Here is a 26096-nt window from a genome sequence, read left to right as displayed (position 1 = left end):
GGCGGGGCGGGGTGGGCGTATTTGAGGCGCGGAGCCGCCGTCGGGCCGGGAGCGCCCCGGGAGCGAGCGGGAGAGCCACGTAGCGGAGGCCGAGGCGAGGGTGAGCGGCGGGGCCGCGCGGGAGGGAGCGCGGGGGCGCGGGCGCCGCTCGGGGCGTGGCGGTTCTCGGGAGGGCTCGGCCGAAGCCGGGGAGGGAGGTTGGCTGCGCTCTGCGGGCGCCGTCCCGGGGCGGGGCGCGGAGCCTCGGACGTTCGAGGGGCCCGAGACGGGGCCCGAGACCGGGCCCAGGTAGCCACGACCGACGGAACTTCGCGCTCAGGGCGAGCGGGCGAGGCGGCGGCCGCTGGGCGAGCCGGGCGCCGGCCGCTTTCTGGGCGCTCGGAGGACGCACCCCGGCCGCACCCGGGCCCCACCCTCCCGCTGCCTCCGCCGTCTGTGGTTTATGGACGTGGAGTCTCTCGGAACCCGAGTTGGGCCACTTCCGAAACGGCTTGGTGCAAATGCAAGCAAGCGTGCTGCGGCGGGACCCCCGCATCCGACCAAGCAGCCCCCTCTCTTCCGGTATTAGAAACCAGGCGTAGGGCGGCTTTTGGGACCTGTGATCCCGCTGCCCGGGCCACTTTTATCTCTACAAGGAGATCTTGGTGAGGGCAGGAAAGAGTTCTAACAGGCCCAACAGTCCCGAGACAGGGGTTGCGGCCAGCTTTCTGAATGTGGATTCCACGGAAAAGGGTGCTGCCCTCCCCACCCCACCCCCAGGCGTCCGGAGCATGCGTCGCTTTTGCAAAGTCTGCACACCCTAAACTGTTAAGTGACTCATCCCTGCCCAGTTTGGCTACTTTGGGCCATAAAAGCTCATATCTGTGCTAGGGATGTGTCAGGAGCGGCAGAATTGTGCAGAGCCTCAGCTGGGGGGTTTTAAAACGTGTTTGAGGATATATTCTGAATTATCAGCTTATCAAACAGAAGTAAAAATGCGGCCACTGGCGGTTGGGTGCTAGATGCTAGAGAGACAGGCACCTATCGGTGGACTTGGGTCCCCCAGCCCTTCAGAGCCAGCCATTCCTATTTCAGATACTGTGGAATATTTGTAAAATGGGTCGTGGACAGTGAGGTCAGCTGGACTTCGGTGACCCAGTCTCCTTCTGGGATTCTGGGAAAAGAAGGGCAGGCAGGCTTTTTTAATTCTGAAGAAAATGAGAGAGAGAAAATGAACTACTTGGGTGCAGTGCATCAGAGAAAAATCCCACCATCTTCCAAAATTTTGATTTGTATGCCTCATGTTTAGAAAGTTTTCTAGGAAAAGTATTTGTTCCCATAAAAGTTAAAGTTTAATAATAAAAATTTATTTTCCCACGAAAAATGGTCTCCTTTTTAGCCTTTGACTTTGAATTTTTGGAATGGGACTTTCATTTCTTTGATGGTCCTGCCTCATCCTTGATCTTTTGGAGATTCGAGCTGGTTCCTAAATTCATGTTTTGATGGTTTAGAAGCAGCGCTTCTTCCATATCCTGGGAGAAAATTTGATGATGGTGCATGAATGTTTAGGGTTTAGAAGTGTTAGGAGGTTGCCTCATGAAGTAAAATAAGTAGCAGAAAAGGGGGCATTCTGCCCTGCCTGGTGGATTGACCCTCAAAGCTAGTCGTTTTCAAGTAGAATGGGAAGCCTCGCTCTACTGAGACTTGACTTCCTATCAAGAAGAAATGACTTCCTATCATTTAATCATTGATAGTTCGCAGTGCTACGGATACACATAGGAGCTTCAGGCAGACTTCTGATCTATTGCTAAGGATGTCAAGAGGGCCAATCTCATCTGTAATTTAGATCCTGTTTGCCTAGAACCTTCATGAACCAGACGCTGAGTTTCCACTGCGACAGAGACCTATCATCAGAGAGTATAACTTGAGTACCCTGTGCCGGCTTTAAGTATTAGTAAGCTTGTGAACTGATGGACCTGCAAACTCGTGGTAATTGAATAACTAACTCATGAGTTCTATTGAGCTCTGTGTGTGTAGTGCCTGAAGTGGTTCTTCTCATTAAATTCTGAGTAGGTAACAGAAGAGCCTTCCAGGGCAGTGCTTGCTGTATACTTCCAATTGCGTTGGACTAAGTATCATGTTCTCTCTTGACTACTGTTCAGCTTTTCCATAAGGGAAAAAGAACCAGTAACTGAGAAGCACAAAGTAATTTTGCCTCCCTTGCTCCTGAGGAACTAGCATGAGAAAGAAATCCCAGGAAAGGATGGGTCTCCTTCACCCCGCTTAACATGGGTTGTGGAAAGTGGACTTTCCCCCAGCTCCGCTGAGTGTTTCAGGAAGTAGACCCCCCCTTTGTGTTCCTTAGGGAGGAAAGTGGTGCAGGGTTCTGGGGTTCTGAGGTAATACATTCATCATCTACTTCCATTAACATTTCTGTAACGGTCAGGGCCCCTCGAGCAAAAATTTCAGAACTGTGCCTGATAACCCAGATGAGTGGGTCCATTGCTAGGGTGGCCTAGAATTGCATGGTACGGTAAGCTACTCGATGTTAAAGGGAAGAGCTACCAGCTACCAGCCAATGAAAATGATCTACATTTCGGCACCTGTTTAAGTTCCTCATTCTAAAGCTACACTGAATTACTGTAAGTTTTCCAAATATGGAGACCCAGGTAGGATTTCCCATTTTGGGGGTGCCTTGTCTTTCGTGCAGTGTTTCTTTTCTGGTTCTTCAAAATTCTCTGATTCTGGGAAGGCCAGAATGGAGTTTTCATATCTCTGGAGCAGGGAGATTTTTTCTTTTACATTTAATTGGCCTTCTCTCTGTAAACTGCTTCATCTGGGGGGAAAAAAGTGTAGCTAGAAATTTTTCAGGCAGCTAGATGCTAATTTTAAAATAGATGTCTTAAAAAAAATGTTCTGAGGTTGTCCAGCTTGATTTCAAAAGAGCATTGTTACAACTCTTTTCAAAAAAAGAGATCTGATGGTAGAGGTTGACATAACCCAAACAGCGTGTTCCCAGTTTTTGGAACACTTGTTGAAATGTGGTTATGATTAGCAAAGTGACTGTGCAAAATGCATCCCAGTATTTGGCTACATGGTGTGTTGGGCAGAGTCAGCCAGTCAGATTTCTGACAAAAACATGATTCTGCTTTTAAATTTGTTTACCATTTCAGCAGGTTATGTAATTCTGGATGAAAAAACCAGAGACTTGCTTTCTAAGAGTAGTAGTTAACACTTTCCAAAGAGTATACTTTAAAATCTCAAAGTGTGAGGTGTTAGTGTTGAAGGAGCCGGCCAAGGCATTCTGGTGACAGGCTGACTTTGCCCCACCATGTCAGCTCTCTGCTCCTCAGCTTTCTCACCTCTAAAATGTAGTATTAATTTCTCCAACAGTCTCCTAAGATGTTATCAGAATCAAAACAGGTAAGCTGTGTGAAAGTGCTTTGTAAAGAGAAAAGCACCACGCCAATGCAATGCAATTCTAATTGGCCTTTCTGTTGTGTCACAACACAATCCAAACTGTCACCCAAGGTGTTACGTAAAACACAGTGGAAATAGAGTGAAATCAGCTTTTTTTTCTCCAAATTTCTTTGGTCGGGTTGGAAAATAAACTGAACATGCTCGAGCAGAGACTTTGAAAATAATAAATGCTAATATTTTCGAAATGTCCCTTTATTGTGACTTTCTGGTTGTAATCAGCCTTTAAACACATCTTAGGCTGGTTGGAGTGATGTTACTAAGACATTTGATGAGATCAGTGGTACAAATTTAGCTAGTTTTAACAACAGAAGCTCTCTTTTTGTTATTTCTTGACCTGGGTATGTGCATTTATGTAGGGATCCACGTGCTAATCAGCCTAGATGAGTAGTTCTCAGCCTGGCATGATTTTGTCCCACAGACGACATCTGGCACTGTCTGGAGACATTTTTGATTGTCACAGAGGGGTGGGGGTACTACTTAAATCGCGTGTGTTGAAGCCAGAGATGCGGCTAAACACTGTATAATGCGTAGGGCAGCCCCCCCCCCCCAACTAACTATCCTATGTCAGCGGTTGGAAAGTTGAAGATAAGCCCCCAGGCAATAGGGAACATTTAAAGCAAGTCAGCACACTTATAAATTTATTTCTGGGTCTGTGGTATGTTTCCTAGGCATGGAAGATTAACTGTAATCCCTAGGAACAAAGTTCTTTGCCCACATTGAAGTTCAAGATTGTTCTCTACCAGCATGCAAAATGAGAAAGGCTTTATTTGTCGACTTAACAATTTTCTCTCTTTCCTTTTCTATACCAACTCCTCTCTTGAGTTCCTCCTGGGATAGCACAGTTTCCTAAGCAGTGGCAACTTTTGGGGGAAGGACCTGAAGGCAGAGAAGCATGATGGGCACACTGATAACCCAACTCCCTTAAAATATTTTGGAGAATGCCCAGATTAAAAAAGATATGTGAAAAAAAAATAGTCAAGGTATTCTTCAACTGTGATTTAATTAACAGTGGTATAGTATAGAATATTGGTGTGTGTCTGAAGCACACATTAAGTCCTGGAGAAGACCTGCCGTTTGAATTTTCACCAAAACAAACAATATTTTACATTTTTAGGATCTAGCAGTAAATGACATTCATTGGGTCTCTTGAAGCAATGTCATATCTTACAATAATTGAGTAATTATCAGCAGTGAGCAAATCAAGGGAAAAAGGGTTCTGCCTGTTTCAAGGTTCAGGTAATTTTGGCCATAGCACAGGCCATCCTGAGCTTTGAAAGAACTCACCCAGGCCTCAGGGAGACCAGAGCCACCCTACCGCCCCCCTCCCTGAGCCCCTGCAGTGAAATCGGTTGTAAAACATCTAGTGCATCTTAGAGTCTTGACAGAGAGAAAGTAGGAAGAAGCAGGAATGACGCCTGAAGGCCATGGTTTGGGGCAGCTTCATCAAGGCAGACCCTTTGGTAGTAGCTTGCCCACACGCATTTTCCTCCATCTCCTGACTTTTTTCATCTTAGGTTATTACATAGTTAGAGTTCATTTAGAATAACAAGTATCTTTAAAAAATAAAAATAAAAAAGCAAACATCTTGTGCCTGCCTTTCTTACTTCATTGCTTCGCTTCCAAATCTCAAGTCTCCTTCAAGGCTTAGCTCAAATGGCACCCCCATGAAAGCATTCCCATCCCACTGTTGAGAAATAATCGGTCTAGTTTTGAATTCCCACGGCACAAAATCTGACTCATGGCATCAGCCTTTTTTTTTTCAGTTTGCATTTTGATGTATGTGTCTCATACATCCTCTGCTGAACAGAAAACCCTTTGGCCATCTAGATCTTGGCTTGCTCATCTTCATACCCAGACAGGAGCCCACGCAGTGCCTGGCCCAGAGCAGCATGAATGCAAATGAAGATGATGGGACAGCAGATGTGTCTCATGGCTCTTGTGTTTCATATCTCAGTAGGAATCAACCAACACCTCTTTCCATGTAAAACCCAGTGGAGGGCTTGGCTGGTAGTGGCAACGAAAGGGGAGGTAAATGATACTAACACAGTGAATGCTTTATAAGGGGTGATGGATGAAGAATGCAGGAGGGAAGATGAGAGAAGACAAAGATAAACCATGACTGCATTTATTTTACCAAGGAAAGGGAGAGAACATTTTCTTCCTCATTCTTCTTCTAGCCTCCAGCATTATATGGCCACTTACTCTCAGGATTCAAAGTACAGACTAGTGTCAGTTAGAGTTTAAAGTTATGAGCTAAATAGGTTTTAATAATCTAGCTAGAGTGGTTACTCACCTTGCTGAGATCGTATTTATGGCTCCATACTACTGACAGCGTATTTGGGGTGTAGACAGGATTGTGTGTAGAAGATTGCCTGGAGATTAACTAAACTGCCCAGTGAACTACTGATGCAAAATTTAACGGACGCCGATGTTCATAGTGGCATTATTCACAATTGCCAAAACAAGGAAGTAGCCAAGTGCCCCTCGTGTCCATCAGCAGATGAATGGATGAACAAAATGTGGTATATGTAAAAAGGAATGAAGTTTGGATACATGCGACACCATGAATGAACCTCGAAGACATCAGGTTGAATGAAATGAGCCAGACACGAAAGGACAACTATTGTATAATCTCACTTAAATGAAATAATCTGAGTGTGCAAATTCAGAGTGAGAAACCAGAATATAGGTTACCAGGGGCCCGAGTGAGGGCAGAGAATGGGGAATTGATGCGTAATTGTCACAGAGTATGTCTCTGTAGGGTGATGGAAAAGGATGGTGGTGATGGTAGCAGAGCATAGCAGATGCAGTTAACACAACTGAAATGTATATTTGAATGTGATTATAAGGGAAATTCTAGGTTGTATGTACTACCAGAATAAAAATGTTTAAGAGCCATAGGACTGTATAACACAAGCAGCGAACCCTAATGTAAAGTAGGGACTACTGTTATAGTACAATTATAATAATATTGTTTCATCAGTGGTGATAAAGTTACTGCACTAAAGTGAAGTGTTACTAATAGGGAAAACTGTATGTAAAAGGGGACGGTTTGTGGGGACACTGTACTGTCTGTATTTCACTGTAAACCTACAACTTCTCTCATTAAAAAAAAAGCTAGTAAACACTCAAAAAATAAATAAGGCACAAAAAATTTTAAACCAAAAATATAAAATTGGTGAAATCTTGTAAGGATCAAATGGTAACCTATTTTTTTTTACTCCTTTTCAGGAAAATGGCAGACAGTTTTTCGGTAAGTTTTTCATTTTTTTCTTATCCAAATATACATTGCATGTGGGTTGAAGACTTTTTAGCACTAGACTTTCCCCTTTAAACACTCCTGCCACATGGCGTCCTCTGGCCTCGCCTGTCCTGTGAGGGCTTGTTAGCTGGAGTCTGATTTTTCTGGCCACAGATTTGGGAAGAAAGCCAGGCAAGAGAGGCCTGGGCAAGATGGACTCATGGTCAGTAACTGAGGAATGGGCAATGGGAAATACGGCGGAGTCTGAGCAGCCAAGTTTTTATGATCATTTTTCTCACATTGATTAAAAGTATATGCTTTTATAGAGAGGTTAACTAGCTCCTAACTTTAGCAAAATTACAAAAATGCAGTCCTCTATGATCTGAGATAATGGGAGACAAGAATAAAATGTAAAGGTATATATAATCCCAAAGTCTTCTTTTAATCTTAAGAACTCTAAGTACTGAAACTGTCAGTAGGTGGCAAAATTGTATTTATGCTGGTTTCATACCTTCACCATATCCCTTTGCTTCTTAGATGTTTCTGTTTACCTGAAAAACCTGTTTTCTTGACTATTTTCCATCTTGTAATTGTTTCTTTCTTCCTTTCCAGCTTAATGATGCCTTATCTGGGTCTGGAAACCCAAACCCTCAAGGATGGCCTGGTCCATGGGGAAACCAGCCTGCTGGGGCAGGAGGCTACCCTGGGGCTGCTTATCCTGGAGCTTACCCCGGGCAGGCACCTCCTGGGGCTTACCCTGGGCAGGCACCTCCTGGGGCTTACCCCGGGCAGGCACCTCCCGGAGCTTATCCCGGGCAGGTACCTCCTGGCGCTTATCCTGGACAGGGGCCACCTGGGGCCTACCCTGGCCCAACTGCACCTGGAGCTTATCCTGGCCCAACTGCACCTGGGGCCTACCCAGGGCAACCGAGCGGACCTGGGGCCTACCCACCACCTGGACAGCCAAGTGCTCCTGGAGCCTACCCAGGTGCTGGCCCCTTTGGCACCCCGGCTGGACCACTGGTGAGATGGAGTTCGTCATTTCATTTACTTGACTGGGACAAGAGCAGATGGAGAATGCAGCTATTGTGGGGGCAACATAGCCATCACTTTGCAGTGCTCTGGCCAGGTGCTCTGGGCATTGATATGCAAAGGGCTTCAAGAAGACCTGAAGCTTTAAATTCACTGCTTAGGGCCACTTTTCAAGGATTAGCCATATTATATGTTGGTCCAGTAGAAAAAAAATAATTGTTTGTATTGAGTTTATTATGTTTTATATCCCCTAGGATAATTATTGGTTAAGGCTTATGAATCAGAGGTGACTCTGACCTTCCAAGGCTGGAGAACTAGAGCATCCACAGTGCGTTTGCCCAAACTGGGAGCTCAGGCTGAGGATTTTGTGGGAACGGGGCAGGGGAGACAATTCTAGGTCGTACCTGTTGGATTTGAGGCACTGGCAGCAAAACCAGAAAGGGGGGTGTATACGATTGTTAAGGATGAAGATCAGAACTGGAGATAACAGATTTGGGTGATAGCTGAACCCTTGGGATTAAGGGAAGTCACAGGGAAAAAGATTATAAAGGGAAGAGAAAAGAGGCTATAGAGATAGAGCTTTGGACATATTCATAGGACTTGAACATAAATGTTCAGTAACTGTTTGTGGAATAAAGTAGGAACTGTACTAACTAGAAAGTGTTCATTCCACATATTATCACTGAGTATCTGCTGGGCACAGAGCACTCTGCTGGTGCTGTGTAAATACAGAGAACCCAGAACCCCAGACTGCTACAGTGCCTGCCCCACGGAGCACAGAAATCCCACAGGCGCAATTGGATGTTTAGAAATAACCATAATGAAGTACATTCTATGACAAGGGTCTTAAGAGTGGCACAAAAATGTGTTGTAGAAGTTTGATTGCTAGGTCTTCTTTAGCCTTTTTGTATTTAAAACATTTTTAAAAATAGTCTAAGTGAATGAGTTAAAGATTGGGATGATCACTCAATTCATGTGAGTTATAGCATTCAGAAAGAGGGTATTTTCTGCTTTTGGCACTGATTAACTGATGGCTTTATTCTCAGTTACTTGTGTATGTAGGGAATCTTGTCTCTTAAGGCCTGGACAAGGTGGCCCAAGAGTCTGATCAGAGGGTTTAAATTAGGATTATGTGTTACTCACACATATTCACGGTGATTGAACTTTCACTACTGTTTTTTTTCCCCATTCCCTAAGAAAACTTGAGTGTCTATTGATGTATATAATTTTTTTCATTCCTAGATTGTGCCTTATGACCTGCCTTTGCCTGGAGGAACCTTGCCTCGCATGCTGATTACAATTCTGGGCACAGTGAAACCCAATGCAAATAGGTAAAGAGCAAAATTAACAAGACTAACTTATTTATTAATTGGTTTTTGTGTAAAGGATGATACATTTTGAGTTGTAGATTTTTAAAACTATATATTTAGAATCTTGGCTATATCATAGTATAATACCATAAACTAATGTGTTCCTACTAAGAGGATAAGGTTTCCCTTGCCGAATCTCGTTTTTCCTGCCAGGACCAGAATAAAATGTGAGGACAAAGAAGAAGAAGAGAAAAACCCCATTCTTTTGGGGGCCAAAGCCTTAGAATTAAAGGAAGGTAGAGCCGTTGTGATGTAATGTTGGCCTACCCCTCTGCCTCTGAGCCACTTACTTTGTAATATAATGTTTGTCTAAGCCTGCCTCTGAGCCACTTAGAACCAAGCATACATTTTATGTCTAGCTACCCATTAAAAATGAGGGTCAAAACCAAAAAGTTCCCATTGGACATAGTTCTAAGTTCAAGTCAGAGCTGGACTATTCTCCTCTCTGTATGCATGTTGACAAAAACCTGTGACACTTGTGGCAGCCCCAGATCACTTGAGCTATGCTGTCATTGCCTCTCCTACTGGGCACAAAAGCCGAGTCCAGATTCCCGGGGAGCTGGCCTGGTCTCAGTGACAGTGAAGTCTCACTCTGGATAATACACTCCTCCACTGTTCCACGTTTTTTTTCAAAAGAACTCGGTGTTTTAAAAGCTTTTGAGGTAGGTCAGGATGCAGCTTTTTTTTTTGCTTAAACAATGAGGATTTACTGGCTCACAGTTTTGAGGTTAGGAGAAGTCAGAAATTGAAGTGTTAACAAGGTGATGCTTTCTCCCTGGAGATTGTGGCTTTCTGGGCTGGCTAGGATACAGCACTTTTTACTTCTTTTTTTTCAGCAGCTGAGCTCTAAGCACACAACCTAGCAGCATCTAAGAGGGCTGTAGCTGGAATTTAAAGTAGCTGCTCTTCTCATATAATATTTCTAAGTGTCAGGGTACTTACAGTAAACAGTAACACAACCTGTTCTGTATTTTGATATGTTTCATCTCATTTAATCTTTACAGCTGAAGGCAGGGTAATGAAAATTGCCATCCCCTTTTTATAGAAAAAAACCAAGATGAGAAGTGGTAGGACCAGGAACCCCATTTGAAAGGGGATTCAAAAGATTAGATTTGAAAAGATTCTACAGGTTCAAAGACTTTATCAAAATCGGTCGACCTTAGCCATTGGAACTGGTTTGATTGAAGTAAGCTAGGATGGGGCAAGGCTTTACTGAGGTGAGTTTGGAGAGTCTGTATTGATTTACAGCTGCCCTGGATGCCTGACTCTGGTTACCACCACTGATTATACTTAAACATAACACACGGAAGCTAAGGGTGTCCTGAAGCCGTCAGTGTGCCCGTCCCTGAGTCTAGCACACAGTGGTTCTGCTAAAGTTCCAACAGCCATTGAATAGTCTGGGTCTCTGGGTCTTATAAACAGTCCACAAAAGGATACAGATTCACGCCATGTACTGAGGTCTATTCAAGAATCCATAAATGGCCTCTGAGTATCTGCGACTTTGCTCCTGAGGAATTAATAGGAGTCACCTTCTCTGCCACCAGGAGATGGATTCAGCTTCTGATGTGATCATTTCACATTCCAATAGCCATTCCCGTGACCTGGTCAGCTAGAGGTCTGGTTCTGCACGCCAGTCACTACCCTAAGACAACACTTTTTTCCACACAGCTGCTTCAGCTTCTCTCAAGCACAGTGTTTCCTGGCACAATAAAGCTTGTCTCACAGAAGAGACATTATAAACACATATATCTGCTGCCCATGTCTTTATCTGTCTTCCTCCCAAAATAGCATAGAACCAGCATACCTTATTCTGTGTATACCATGTTCACGTGCTTGTATTTGCTTTTCCCCTCCGACGACCCTTAAAACACAGAACCACACTGATACTGTTGTAGTTTCCTAGGCTGCTTAAAGCAGATCCCATGAAGTGGGTTGGCTTTAAACAGTGGGATTAGCTTACAGTTTGAGGCTGTGAGACTGTCTAAATCAAGGCATCATCAAGGCAATGCTTTCTTCCCAAAGACTGGCTGCCAAAGATCCTTTGCTCCTTTGCCACACGGCAAGGCACCTGGGGACAGCTGCTGGTTTCTCCCTTCTCTTCCGGGTTTCATTGCTTTCATCTTCTTTCTCTGGCTTTTTCTTTCTCTCTCTGTGTTCATTCCATATATAAAGGACTTCAGTAAGAGGATTAAGATCCACCCTGGGCTATGCCTTAACTGAAGTAACCTCATCAAAACGTCCTACTTGCACTAGGTTTTATACCCACAGGAATGGATTAGCTTTAAGAACAAGATTTTCTGGGGTACATACAGTTTCAAACCACCATACTCCATCCTCTGGACCCCCAAAAGACTTGCTCTTTCTATATGCAAAATACATTCATTCCATCATAATTTCCCCAAATCCTTAAGCCATTTCAGTAACAATACTAAATACAAAGTCTCATAGAAAACAGTTGTAGTGTGGTATGTCCAAGGGCAGAATTCCCTTCCGGCTGTGGACCTGTGAGAACAAGTTATCTGCTTCCAGTCTACAAAGAAGCAACTCATAGCATAAACATTTCCATTGTCATAGGGAGAAATTGGAAGGAAAACAGGGGTCATGGGTCACAAACAATTCCAAAACCTGCAGGACATACTCCATTAGGTTTCAAGGTCTGAGAGTCATCTCTGGAATGATGTTTAGTCATCTGGGCCTGATGGAGAAGCAGCCCCACCCCTTCCAAATGCTTGCACAGCAGCCTGAACCTGGGATGCAGACTTCAGCCTCTGAGAACACTGGGGAGACAGTCAGCCTCTCTGTAATCTCCAGGGCACAGGCTCAACCCCCTCAAAACAGAGTGGTGGTGGCCAGACTCTCTGCAATCCCCAGGGAATATGCTCCACCCTTTGTGAAGACTGGGGCAGCAGTACTCTTCCTAAATAACCAGGCAGAAGGCTTGCCTTCTCCAAGCTCTGGGGCAGGGTCATCCTTTGTATCCACATGCCCAGGCCTGCCTTCTTGGCCTGAGAAGACACTGTCAGCCCAGACCTCAGCTTCCACAGTTTTGCTTTTGAATCTGTCCCTTTTAGTCCGGGCTGACGGTGGTTTCACTCATATAAGTCTTGCAAATAAAACTTGTCAGTTTCGCATTATGTTACAAGCGGTTCAAACCATCAGACAAAAGAACCTTCTACAAATCCTTATATTTCCAGTTCTGATTTGCACTGAAATGGCTGACTGGTTCTATGTTTAATTAAACCCTCACATGGAGCACTGTTCTGGGGACTCACTTCATGGAAGCTCAGAATTTTCCAAACCATCAATTTCTCATTTCTTTGTGCCAAGAGTTGTTCTCAACTTATCCCTTTCCTCTCACATTTTATTATAAGCTGCAAGGAGAAACCAGGCTGAACTTTCCACATTTAGTTTGGAAACCTCAGCTAAATACCCAAGCTCGTCACTTTCAATTCTGCCTTCTGTCTCCATCTGATATGAGAACTCAGTTTTGTCAAGTTCTCTGCTACTTTAAAACAAGGCTTGCCTTTCTTCCAGTTTCCAGTGACACATTCATAATTTCTAAGGCCTTATCGGAAGCAACTTTAATATCCATATTTCTACCAAAGTAATCTAGGCCTTTTCTATCAAGTGCCCACAGCTCTTCCAGCTTCTATCCATTACCCAGTTCCAAAGTCATTTCCACATTTTTGGTATTTACAACAACAGTACCCTACTCTTCTGGTACCAAAAATCTGTTTTAGTTTCCTAGGCTGCTTAAAACTGATACATTAATTGAGTTAGTGTGAGCAATTTATCGTTTAAATTTTTTAATTGTTGAATTTATTAGCTGACAGTCGGAGGCTTTGGGAATGTCCAAATCAAGTCATCATCAAGGCGATGTTTTCTTCCTGAAGATTGGCTGCCAGTGATCCTTGTTCCTAGGGCACGTGGCAGGCAGGGCACATGGCAGCATGTGCTGGTTTCTCTTCTCTACTGGGTTTCGTTGATTTCGGTTTCTTGCTTTTCTGGCTCTCTCTCTCTCTCTCTCTCTTTGTATTCATTCTGTCTATAAAGGACTCCAGTAAAAGGATTAAAACGCACTGTGGGCCATGCCTTAACTGAATATCCTCATCAAAATTATAATAGGTTTATACCCACAGGAATAGATTAGTCTTAAGAACATGATTTTCTGGGGTGGCTTCCAAAGCACCACGTTAGGATTATTGCACTGGGACATTTAGTTGCAATAACTCTGGAGATGTAGATTGAGACTGTGGTGATAAAGACAAATTTTGATTGAAATGGTTCTGATGGTAGTAAACTGAAAAAACTGTTGCTTGGCCTTACAAATTCTAAGTGATGAATTGCACGAAAAAATATGGTTTGAGTTGGTAGCGTGAAAATATCTTCCTTATCATTGCAAAGAAAATACAATCATTAGATATTTGTCAAATACAAATTCTACTGCTATTTGATTATCTTGGTCCTTTCCCTATGAATTTAATAATTGTATGATACATTTGTAGTTGAATGTGACTATTACTGTGTGAATCAAAATACCCAGAGAATTATTGTTTAAGGTCTAGAATACAAGCCTTGCTTTAGAACAAGAACCTTGTTCTTAATATTCGAGGAAAAGGAACAGTGTTAAAAAGTTAAACTAGCACTTCCATTAATTGCACTTCACATCATGAAATCATGAAATGTTTAATGTATTTATTATCTTGACTTTACAACTTAGCAACTTTAACTACTACCTCATTCTTGTTATTTTAGAAGAACTAGGTTTCTGGTTAAGTATGAGGAAGCCAGGAATCTGTTGCTCTTTATGGAGCTGACTTGCCTTTTACCCGTGTCAAAAGCAACCTGGCAGGGGGTGGTGTAGCAGTGGCTCAGTGGCACAATTCTTTTTTTTTTTTTTAATTTATTTATTAATTAAAAAAATAAACAAAATAAAACAACATACATAATCAGTAATTCACAATATCATCACTTAGTCGCATATTCATCATTTATCAGAACATTTGCATTAATTCAGAAAAAGAAATAAAAAGACAATAGAAAAAGAAATAAAACGAACACAGGAAAGAAAAAAAAAAGATTATACCTACCATACCCCTTACCCCTTGCTTTCATTGATCACTAGCATTTAAACTAAATTTATTTTAGCATTTGTTCCCCCTATTATTTATTTTTATTCCATATGTTCTACTCCTTTGTTGACAAGGTAGATAAAAGGAGCATCAGACACAAGGTTTTCACAATCACACAGTCACATTGTGACAGCTATATCATTATTCAATCATCCTCAAGAAACATGGCTACTGGAACACAGCTCTACATTTTCAGGCAGTTCCCTCCAGCCTCTCCATTACATCTTGAATAACAAGATGATATCTACTTGATGCATAAGAATAACCTCCAGGATAACCTCTCACCTCTGTTTGGAATCTCTCAGCCATTGACACTTTGTCTCATTTCCCTCTTCCACCTTTTGGTTGAGAAGGTTTTCTCAATCCCTTGATGCTAAGTCTCAGCTCATTCTAGGGTTTTTCTCAATCCCTTGATGCTGAGTTTCCATTCATTCTAAGATCTCTGTCCCACGTTGCCAGGAAGGTCCACACCCCTGGGAGTCATGTCCCACGTAGAGAGGGGTAGGGTGGTGAGACTGTTCGTTGTGTTGGCTGGAGAGAGGGGCCACATCTGAGCAACAAAAGAGGCTCTCTTGGGGGTGACTCTTAGGCCTAGATTTTAAGTAGGCTTGACCTATCCTTTGCCGGGGTTAAGTTTCATACGAACAAACCCCAAGACTGGGGGCTCTGCCTATAGCTTTGGTTGTCCACACTGCTTGTGAGAATATTAAGAATTCAACTTGGGGAAGTTGAATTTCTCCCTGTTCTCACCACTCCCTGAAGGAGGCTTTGCAGATACTTTTCCACTCACTGATTGAATCACTCTGGGATTCATCGGGGCATCACTCTGGACAAACCAGCAAAATCTCATATCCTACCTGAGATTCCAAGTACTTATGGCGTTCAGTCAAACTATCTACATAAGTTATATTAGGAAATGCACTAGTCAAAATATAAATTTTGTAACTAATAAACATTTTTTGCTTTAGTCTCACACAGAAGGTGACATTTTAAAATATTAATTACTATCTATTTTCAGTATCAGTGGCACAATTCTTGCCTGCCATGCCAGAGACCCAGGTTCAATTCCCAGAACCTGCCCATGCCAAAAAAAAAAAAAGGCAACCTGGCAGGGTGGAGGTTAACTACCATTGTCCTTGATGTGGGGCATAAAGTGCCTCTTAACCCCTATAAGGAAACCTTGAAGGACTTTTGTCAGTAGAAGTGGGAAAGAGAATATGACAACTGAATGGGGATGATGTGACCAAAGACACAGAGAGCTAAGAAAATTCAGTGCATAATGCCTTGCTTCCCTTTAGTTACTATAATAGTATGGAGAACACCTGGCCTACTGTACTTTTCAATTTGAACTCATTCTCTGGTTTTCATTTGCTTTCTGTTCAGAAAATGTTCCTGTATTTTATAAAATGGTTTGCTCTTCAGTAAATGATGTTCTTTACTTGGTGTAAATGTTGTACAACTTTAATCATTTTAAGAACACTAATCTTTGGTTTAAAACAGACTTGCTTTAGATTTCAAGAGAGGAAATGACGTTGCCTTCCACTTTAACCCACGCTTCAATGAAGACAACAGGAGAGTCATTGTCTGTAATACGAAACTGGATAATAACTGGGGAAGGGAAGAAAGACAGATGGTTTTCCCATTTGAAAGTGGTAAACCATTCAAAGTAAGTTATTGCTATTACTATTTATTGATCATATATATTTCTCATGGGGAATCACTTTAAAATCACAATGCACGTGAAATTAATTTTTATCTCCTGTTCTTTGGCACCTCACCAGTACATTTCCTCCCCATCCCAGGGGACCAACTTCAGCAGGCTGGGGCTATGGCCAGGAGTACACACTTCCCAACTCCATCCAGGCACCTCACCATTACCAGCCTTCTGAGTTTGAGTCTTTTTGGAAGTGGAAATAGTGTCTTTAATTTTAAAAAAGGAGGAAAATCCTTATGGTACAGTTGGATCAAGACTTAGTGTCTTAAAACAACACAATTGATGTGGTGATCAAGACTAATTTTTTAAAATACATACTTGTCTAGGGTAACTTTCCAGAAACCCACAACCTCTAGATGAGTCCCTGGACCAAATAAGTCCTGAAATGCAGAGGGCCCAGCCTCTCCAGACATCAGCTAGTCCCATCCCCCATCCATATTATTGACAGCCCCTTCCAACATGAAAAAGTTAGAATCGACATAGCCTAAATACCCCTAAAGAGTGGGAGAAAGATCAAAGGTGATGGTGGAGTTTTACAGAGAAGGTAGGGTTTAACAAATGAGTATGATTGCTGTATCATTATACTGATATTTCTTTTAGTCTCTAGTATCTTAGAACAGCTAAAAGTAAAAACCTAAAATTGTGGAATTGTAACCCATACCAAACTCTGAAATCTGTTCAACAACTAATTGTTGCAATTGCTTTGAAATTTATTGCTTTTTTGTATATGCTGTTTTTCACAAGAAAGAAAAAAAGTCAATTGTGATGATAAATGCACAGCTATAAGATGAAAAAAATTAATATAATCATACTGCATTAAAGAATAAAGAATTTAAAATCTTAAAAAAATACATACTTGTTTTGTGAAAAGAAAAATTTATAGATTTGTATTAAGTAAAACGTCATCTTTTACCACTTATCCTCACAAAGGTTGCAGTTTGGTGAGTATCTTTCCAATATTTTCTATGACATATAACACACTTTTAATTTTTGAGCACAAATAGCATTTACTGCTTCAACAGATATTTATCAGGTCCATGGCAGTGATTTTGGGTTGAGTGTAGAATGGTCAATGAAACAGCTGAACTGTTTTATTAAAAACTTTATTAAACAGATTATTATTAAAAACAGCTGAAGCTCCACAAGGGCAGGAGTTGATAGGGACCACGTTCCACATTTGGCGGACATCTTTCCATAGCAGAACATAGTTACCTAATAATATTTCACTGTTTAGATATGTGATAATTGAACCAACCCCCTATTGATGAAAATTTGAATTACTTCCAGGTTTATCCTTATTATTTCAGTTTACTAAAGCTGCTGGAATGCAATATGCCAGCAGTGGATTGGCTTTTACAAAAGGGATTTATTAGGTCAGAAACTTAGTTTTAAGACCATGAAACTGTCCAAATTAGGCGTCAGCAAGATGATACCTGGACTCTGAAGAAAGGCCAAAGGCATCCAGGGTTCCTGCACCACTTGAAAGGCACATGGCAATGTCTACTAGTCCTTATCTCTAAAATGTCTCTGGGATTCTGTGTCCTTTCTTCTTCCTCCTGGGACATTTCTGTCTCTGAGGTCTCTCCAAAATGTCTCTGTCCTTTATTCCCTCATAAAGGATTTCAGTAAAGAAGATAATAGCCACCTTGATTGGGTGGGTCACATCTCCATGGAAACAATCCAATCAAAATGTCCCACCCAGCAGAAGGTCTGCTTCCACAAGAATGGATTAGAGGAACATGGCTTTTCTGGGGTACATAATCATTTTAAACCAGCCCAACTATTCTTACACATAAATCTTTGTTTCCTAGAAGAAAAATTCATCCAAAGAGTATACACATTTAATATTTAGATAAATATGAATACTATCAAATTCCTAAAGATTAAGAATTAACACATCCTCTGATCCTTGCCCAAAATGGTTATTCTCAATCTTTGTAAAATTTGCTACTCCATTAGTAAATTCCTACTTTAGTGTTTTTACTTTTAGGAGTTTTAGGCTATATGAAACTTTTAGTTCTTATGTAGATACATTATTAATCTTTTCCTTTATGGATTTACTTATGTATCCTAATAATTTTATTGCTTCATCTTCTTTTGTTTAAATCATCAATTAATCTGGAGTTGACTTTTGTTGTAAAGTTATGTATTCTTGGCCTTAGTTGCACATAAAGATGGAATGTTGAACATCCTGGGCTCAGGCCAGACTGACTTAAATTAATGTGCATTTCTAACGGTTCTGTATATGTATCATTTCAGATACAAGTGCTGGTTGAATCTGACCACTTCAAGGTTGCGGTCAATGACGCCCACTTGTTGCAGTATAATCATCGGGTGAAAAATCTCAACGAAATCAACAAACTGGGCATATCTGGTGATATAGACCTAACTAGTGCTTCATACACAATGATATAATCTTTGAGGATCAGAAGCTTTTCTAAAAAATAAAATTTGAATGTAAGCCATACACATTTAAGAGCTTCATATTCATTATAAAAAAAACTTTGTTTATCCATCAACATCGTTCTTGTAAATCATCCATTTAATAAATATTATTATTCTAAGAGTTAGCTGTCTTTATATGTTATTTAATTTAGTACAGTTTATTCTAGATAATGCTCATTGAACTCAAAGGAGAAAGAAATGTGTGCCAATATTAATACTGCATTAGGGTCTCCTACATTTTTCAATACTTGTTAAAATATTTTTTTAATAAAGGGTTAGGAGTATATACTACTCCCAAATTATTTTCTCCATTTTCTTCCAGAGTTTCATAAAAACCAGGAGATGCTACTGGGAGAACATTCTTTCCCTTGCTTATTTAAGAAAATATTATATATGCAGAAAATGAGAAAAGTAGGAAAAAAAGCTTACCCACAGATGACCAATGGCCCATTAACCATTACTGACAGTTACTATTAACATCATTCTGGTATATTTCTTTTGACTACTTTTTACTTTAAATATTTTTATTGAGAAATCTTCACACACATACATTTCATACATGGTGTACAATCAGTGGCTGACAGTATCACATAGTTGTGTATTCATCATATGATCCTTTTTTAGAACATTTGCATCACTCCAGGAAAAGAAATAAAAAGAGAAAAAAAACTCATACATGCCCCTCCCTCTTATTGACTAGTATTTCCATCTACCCAATTTATTTTACCCTTTGTCCCCCGTTATTTTTTTATTTTTATTTTTTAGTTCATACAAGAACCTTATTTATTTTTGTATTGTTAAACAGTTGGACACATAGGTCTATACAACCCCTTTCAATCGTCTCCACCTTCATTGTGGTAATATTACTTACAGACCCACTAGAGAATGGCCTTCACTTCTATCTATCCCCTTATATTTGATTTCAACATCATTAGCTAACCGTTTACCCATCTCTAACTTGTATTTATTTCTAAGTCCCCTAAACCCTGTATTATAAGCCTCCGATTTTACCTTTACCACAGTCACAAAAGTGGAGTCATACAGTATCTATCCCTTTGCGTCTGGCCTATTTCACTCAGCATTATGTCCTCAAGGCTCATCCATCTTGTTATGTGCTTCAGGATGTCATTTTGTCTTTACTGCTGCATAATATTCCATTTCATGTATCTACCACATTTTGTTAATCTATTCATCTGTTGATGGACATTTGGATCGTTCCCATCTTTTGACAATTGTGAATAATGCTGCTATGAATATTGGTGTGCAAATATCTGTTTGTGTCACTGCTTTCAGCTCACAAGTAATGCTACTGCTAGGTCATAGGGCAACTAGATGTTTAGTTTCCTAAATAACCACCAAACTGTCTTCCATAATGGCTGTACCATTATACATTCCCACCAGCAGTGTATAAGTGTCCTGATTTCTCCACATCCTCTCCAATATTTATAGTTTCCTATTTGTTTAACAGCAGCCATTCTTATAGTTGAGAGGTGGTATCTCGTAGTTTTGATCTGCATTTCCCTTATAGCTAATGGAAATGAGCATCTCTTCATGTGCTTTTGAACCATCTGTATTCACTCCTCAGAAAAATGCCCATTCATATCTTTAGCCCATTTTATAACTAGGTTGTTTGTTCTTCTATTGTTGAGTTGCAGGACTTCTTTATGTATACACGATATCAAATCTTTGTCCGATTGTGTGATTTCCAAATATTTCATCCCATTGAGTTGACTGCCTCTTCACCTTTTTGACAGTCTTTTGAGATGCAGAAGCATTTGATTCTGAGGAGTTCCCATTTGTCTACTTTTTCTTTTGTTTCTGCCCCCTATTATTTTTTATCCATATTTTTTTACTCATCTGTTTTGACTGCTTTTTAATCCTATTTTATCTCTTTAAATTAGAGTTCACTGCTTTCAAAATTTGATACAATATGAGGTTATCTCATATTGTAAATCCTGTTAGTTTTCATGAAATCTCCAGAATTGTAGAGGAAAAAAAGTAGTTTTATTTAGGTACATAGTCAGTGTTCTAGTTTGCTAGCTGCCAGAATGCAATATACCAGAAACAGAATGGCTTTTGAAAGGGGGAATTTAATAAGTTGCTAGTTTACAGTTCTAAGGCCAGGAAAATGTCCCAATTAAAACAAGTCTATAGAAATATCCAATCTAAGGCATCCAGGGAAAGATACCTTGGTTCAAGAAGGCCGATGAAGTTCAGGCTTTCTTTCTCAAGTGGAAAGCACATGGTGAACCCAGCTTTTCTCTCATCTGGAAGGGCACATGGCGAACACAGCGTCATCTGCTAGCTGCTTCTCTTGGCTTCCTTTTTCATGAAGCTCCCTGGGAGGCGTTGCCCTTCTTCATCTCCAAAGGTTGCTGGCCCATGGACTCTCCTTTGTGGTGCTGCAGCATTCTCTGCTCTCTCTGAATCTCTCTTTCTCCAAAATGTCTCCTCTTTTAAAGGACTCCAGAAACTAATCGAGACCTACCCAAATGGGTGGAGACATGCCTCCAGCTAATCCAGCTTAATAAATCACATCTACAGGGAGATGATCGAATTACAGTTTCAAACATATAATGCTGAATAGGGTTTAGAAGAAATGACTGCCCTTACAAAATGGGATTAGGATTAAAACGTGGCTTTTCTAGGGTACATGAATCATTTCAAACCAGCACAGTCAGCTTCAAAGATTTAATTGTTCTCATTGTCAGAATTCTTCACCATCCCTTTCTGCCCTTCCTTCTTACCAGCAAGTAAGTTATTAATTATTATTTATTAATATTTCAAAATTAGGTTGTAGTCATACCCTTCATTTTTTAGAAGATCAAAATAATATTTTATCCATTACTGTTCTTATACTGACATCTTCTCAAATACTTTAAATTGGTAATGTTACAGGTTTAGTTTCCCAGGAAGCAAAGAGGTTATGTGATCAACAGCTGTAGGAATGAGACAGCAGAGGTCTGGGCAGAGGGAGAAGTTAAGTGGCAATGCCTCAGGCTTCCTTACTCTACTGAAGTTTTTTTTTTAATATTTGTATTGAGAAATCTTCACACACGTGCATACCATACACGGTGTACAATCAGTGGCTCACAATATCATCACATAGTTGTGTATTCTTCAACATGATCCATTTTAGAATATTTGCATCACTCCACAAAAAGAAATACAAAGAGAAAAGAAAAAACTCACACATACCATACCCCTTACACCTCTCTCTCATTGACCACTAGTATTTCCATCTACCCAATGTATTTTACCCTTTATCCCCCCATTATTTATTTTTTTAATCCATATTTTTTTACTCATCTGTCCCTACCCTTAATAAAAGGATCAACACAAGATTTTCACAATCACACAGTTACATTTTAAAGTTTTATCTTTATACAATCATCTTCAAGAATCACAGCTACTGAAACACAGCTCAAAAGTTTCAGGTACTTCCCTCCAGCCACTCTAACACACTATCAGCTAAAAAGGGATATCTATATAATGCATAAGAATAACCTCCAGGATAACCTCTCTACTCTATTTGAAATCTCTCAGCCACCGACACTTCATTTTGTCTCATTTCTCTTCCCGCTTTTGTCAAGAAGGCTTTCTTAAAATCTCTTGATGCCAGGTCCCGGCTCATCCCAGGATTTCTGTCCCACATTGCCAGGAAGATTTACACCCTTGGGAGTCATGTCCCACATAGAAGGGAGGGTAGTGAATTCACCTGCTGAAGAGAGAGGCCACATCTGAGCAACAAAAGAGGTTCTCTGGGGCTGACTCCTAGGCTTAATTTTTTAAAAACTTTTTTCTATTTTATAATATAACATATATAAAGCAAACAAAGAAAAAAGCAATTGTTTTCAAAGCACTCTTCAACAAGTAGTTAGAGGACAGATTCCAGAGTCTGTCATGGGTTACCATACAATCCTCTCAGATTTTTTCTTCCAGCTGCTCCAGAATATAGGAGGCTAGAAGGCATAAATATTTATTTTTATCATCACAATCGACTTTTTTGTGTGTGAAAAATAACATATATACAAAAAAGCAATAAATTTCAAAGCACAGCACCATATTAGTTGTAGAACATATTTCAGAGTTTGGCATGGGTTACAATTCCACAATTTTAGGTTTTTACTACTAGCTACACTAAGATACTGGAGCAATATGATTCTGCAATCATATTCATTTGTTAAATCCTCTCTTCTCTGTATACCTTCTTAAGCCTAATTTTAAGTAGGCTTAGCCTATCCTTTGCAGGAATAAGTTTCATAGGAGCAAACCCCAAGACCAAGGGTTCAGCCTATTGATTTGGTTGTCCCTAGTTCTTAAGGGAATATCAGAAATTCTCCAAATGGGGAAATTTAGTATTTCCTCCTTTCTCCCAGTCCCCCAAGGGGACTTTGCAAATCTTTCTTTACTCACTGCCCAAATTACTCTGGGTATATAAGGGCATCACACTAACCTGGACAAACCAACAAAATCTCACATCCTATTCAGACTCCATGCAATTATGGTGTTCAACTAAACTGACCATACAAGTTAAATTAGGAAATGCACTACCCAAAATATAAACTTTGCTACAAATAAACATCTCTCCTTTTGGTCTCACACAGAATTTGAAGTTTTAAAATTTGGATGATATCCTATACCCTGTATTCTGATTTACCTTAGTCCCATCCAGATCAGCTTCTTTCATATCTCTAGTTGAAGTTTGATCCTTTTTTCAACTTTTTAAACAGTTCCTGTATTGGGTGCTGCTGACTTTCATCGTTTCGGAGCTCTAACTGTGAGTCTTAGGTGTCTTATAAATAACCAAAGTTTACTGGTTTTAAACAAACAGGTTATAAACAAACAGCTCAGTATCTCAGCGTTTTCTACTGAAGTTTTGATGACCCTTCAAAGTTATTCCAAGTTGGGGCATGGGGTTAGGCTTTTCTATCCTCACTTCAGTCACTGAATACAGACCCCCTGGGTAATGGGGTGTGACCTTGGTGAAGCATGCTCTGGGGCTGAGGCAGTTCTCATACGGGATGACAGCTGATGGCTGTCTGCCAGCAGTATTTCTAGCAGTTGAGGGAATAAGCACTTCACTCCGAAAGGGTCTGGGCAGCACATCACAGCAGATTTCAAAAAATATGTTGATGCCTTACCTCAACATTCTGGTCTCCTAATTATTCTACTTATATGCTTAAATGGGAGAAAATAAGCTTTAGAGATAAGAGAGAACTTGGTGTTCATCCAAATCTGACTATTGGCAACTATCTGACTTTGCAAGTTACAGAAATCCTCTGAGCCTTGGTTTACTTTGTCTCTAAAATGGGTGGTATAATACATCTCTTGTGGGGTATCTGTGATCATTAAATGAAATATTGTTTTCAAGATCTTGCCAAGTAGTAGGTGTTCAATAGATGGAAATTCCCTTTCTTCCTATTTTGAAAAGGCTCTTGTTCTACCCAAGTGTTTTTTTTAAACTTTTATAAATTGTAAAATATAACATATATATACAAAGCAAAGAAAGAAAAAAACAATAATTTTCAAAGCACTCTTCAACAATTAGTTACAGAATAGATCCTAGAGTTTGTCATGGGCTACCACTCCACTATCTCAGATTTTTTCTTCTAGCTGCTTCAAAACCCTGGAGGCTAGAAGTTATATTAATATAGTGATTTAGCAGCCATACTCATTTGTTAAATCCCATTTTCCCTGTTATACCTCCTCCTTCTTCTTTAAATATCTCAATCTATAGGACTCTCTGGGGAATGCCCGTTCTGACTTTGGGGAATGCCCATTCTAATACCCAAGTGGTATATTTTCTTTTTCATTTTATCCCCAAAGATTTTCCTGATACCTCATAATTCTAGGGTCCAATCACTCAAAAACACTCTATCTAGTTGTAAGAGACAATATCCATTCTCTTAACAGTCATGGTTTTATTCAGATATGATTCCAGATTCAACAGGGAATACCATTTCATTTAAGCCAATCAGTATCTGGGCCCCTCCTGCTGACTCTCTTTATTTTATCTTTATTTAAAAAATATTTTTATTGAGAAATACCCACACATGTACAGTCCAACTATATTATACATCAACAGCTCACAATATCATCACATACTTGTGTATTCATCACCATGATCATTTTTAGAACATTTGCATCACTCCAGAAAAAGAAAAAGAAAAAAAAAAGAACTCATACATCCCATACCACTTACCCCTCCCTTTCATCAATCTACAGTATTTCAATCTACGCAATTTTTACCCTTTATCTCCCCCTATTATTGATATATATATATTTTTTTTTTTTCAAAGAGAGGAAAAGTTTATTGCTAGGCACAAAACAGAAAATCAGATGGCCCATTGGCTCAAAAATCTGTCTTTCTGAACTGCAGAAAGGCTCTCCCTCTTCTTCATTCCTTTAGAACTAAGAAATAGTAACAGTTTGCTAATTATTAGCTCTGGGTCACTGCAATATCCCTTGTGGTTGTCCTACACCTAGTCTTATATAAATCAGCTTCTCTCTAGTATTCCACCATACACTAACTGATACATTAGTATAATTAATTCAGGATCTAGTAGTGAGCTCTTCTCCTCTTTAATTTCTGGGTAGAGTGAAACATTTACTCAAAAATCTGGGTATTACTTTCACTCAAGAAAAGCTGATGCCATCCACAACACCCCTTTGAGATGGGAAAGCATGTGGCTGGCATCTATTGGTCCCTTGTTCCTGGTCTCCGTTGCTTTCAGCCTTTGTTTCTTTTTTTTTTTTTTTTTTTGACATATTCCAAGTTTATTCTCGAATGTTGTTTCACATCAGTGGGACCATACAGTATTTGTCCTTTAGTTTTTGGCTAGTCTCACTCAGCATAATGTTCTCTAGGTCCATCCATGTTATTACATGCTTCATAAGTTTATCCTGTCTTAAAGCTGCATAATATTCTATCGTATGTATATAACACAGTTTGTTTAGCCACTCGTCTGTTGATGGACATTTTGGCTGTTTCCATCTCTTTGCAATTGTAAATAACGCTGCTATAAACATTGGTGTGCAAATGTCAGTTTGTGTCTTTGCCCTTAAGTCCTTTGAGTATATTCCCAGCAATGGTATTGCTGGGTGGTATGGCAATTCTATATTCAGCTTTTTGAGGAACCGCCAAACTGCCTTCCACAGCGGTTGCACCATTTGACATTCCCACCAACAGTGGATAAGTGTGCCTCTTTCTCCGCATCCTCTCCAGCACTTGTCATTTTCTGTTTTGTTGATAATGGCCATTGTGGTGGGTGTGAGATGATATCTCATTGTGGTTTTGATTTGCATTTCTCTAATGGCCAGGGACATTGAGCATCTCTTCATGTGCCTCTTGGCCATCCGTATTTCCTCTTCTGAGAGGTGTCTGCTCAAGTCTTTTTCCCATTTTGTAATTGGGTTGGCTGTCTTTTTGTTGTTGAGTTGGACAATCTCTTTATAAATTCTGGATACTAGACCTTTATCTGATATGTCATTTCCAAATATTGTCTCCCATTGTGTAGGCTGTTTTTCTACTTTCTTGATGAAGTTCTTTGATGCACAAAAGGGTTTAATTTTGAGGAGCTCCCATTTATTTATTTCCTTCTTCACTGCTCTTGCTTTAGGCTTAAGGCCCATAAAACCGCCTCCAATTGTAAGTTTCATAAGATGTCTCCCTACATTTTCCTCTAACTGTTTTATGGTCT

The 26096-nt window shown here is 40.3% G+C and overlaps 1 protein-coding gene across 1 annotated transcript; it reads left to right on the top strand.

The window, feature by feature from the left end:
* On the top strand, window positions 1–18518 carry LGALS3 (galectin 3). Its single transcript, XM_077122574.1, has 6 exons — window positions 1–100; window positions 6691–6712; window positions 7313–7723; window positions 8975–9063; window positions 15735–15900; window positions 18208–18518. Exons 2-6 carry the CDS (start codon window positions 6695–6697, stop codon window positions 18361–18363), a joined length of 840 nt encoding a protein of 279 aa, XP_076978689.1. The 5' UTR covers window positions 1–100; window positions 6691–6694; the 3' UTR covers window positions 18364–18518.
* The last annotated feature ends 7578 nt before the right edge of the window (window positions 18519–26096 follow it).

Source organism: Tamandua tetradactyla, chromosome 12 (assembly GCF_023851605.1).
Source record: "Tamandua tetradactyla isolate mTamTet1 chromosome 12, mTamTet1.pri, whole genome shotgun sequence".
NCBI lineage: Eukaryota > Metazoa > Chordata > Mammalia > Pilosa > Myrmecophagidae > Tamandua > Tamandua tetradactyla.
Note: the sequence above shows the minus strand (reverse complement) of the source record. Positions and strands in the feature narration are given on the sequence as shown.

Excerpts from the sequence above, each read along its gene's own strand:
- LGALS3 (XM_077122574.1), top strand. Across the intron at positions 7,724-8,974 it reads GCACCCCGGCTGGACCACTG|ATTGTGCCTTATGACCTGCC; the intron begins GTGAGATGGAGT and ends TTTCATTCCTAG. Across the intron at positions 15,901-18,207 it reads AAAGTGGTAAACCATTCAAA|ATACAAGTGCTGGTTGAATC; the intron begins GTAAGTTATTGC and ends GTATCATTTCAG.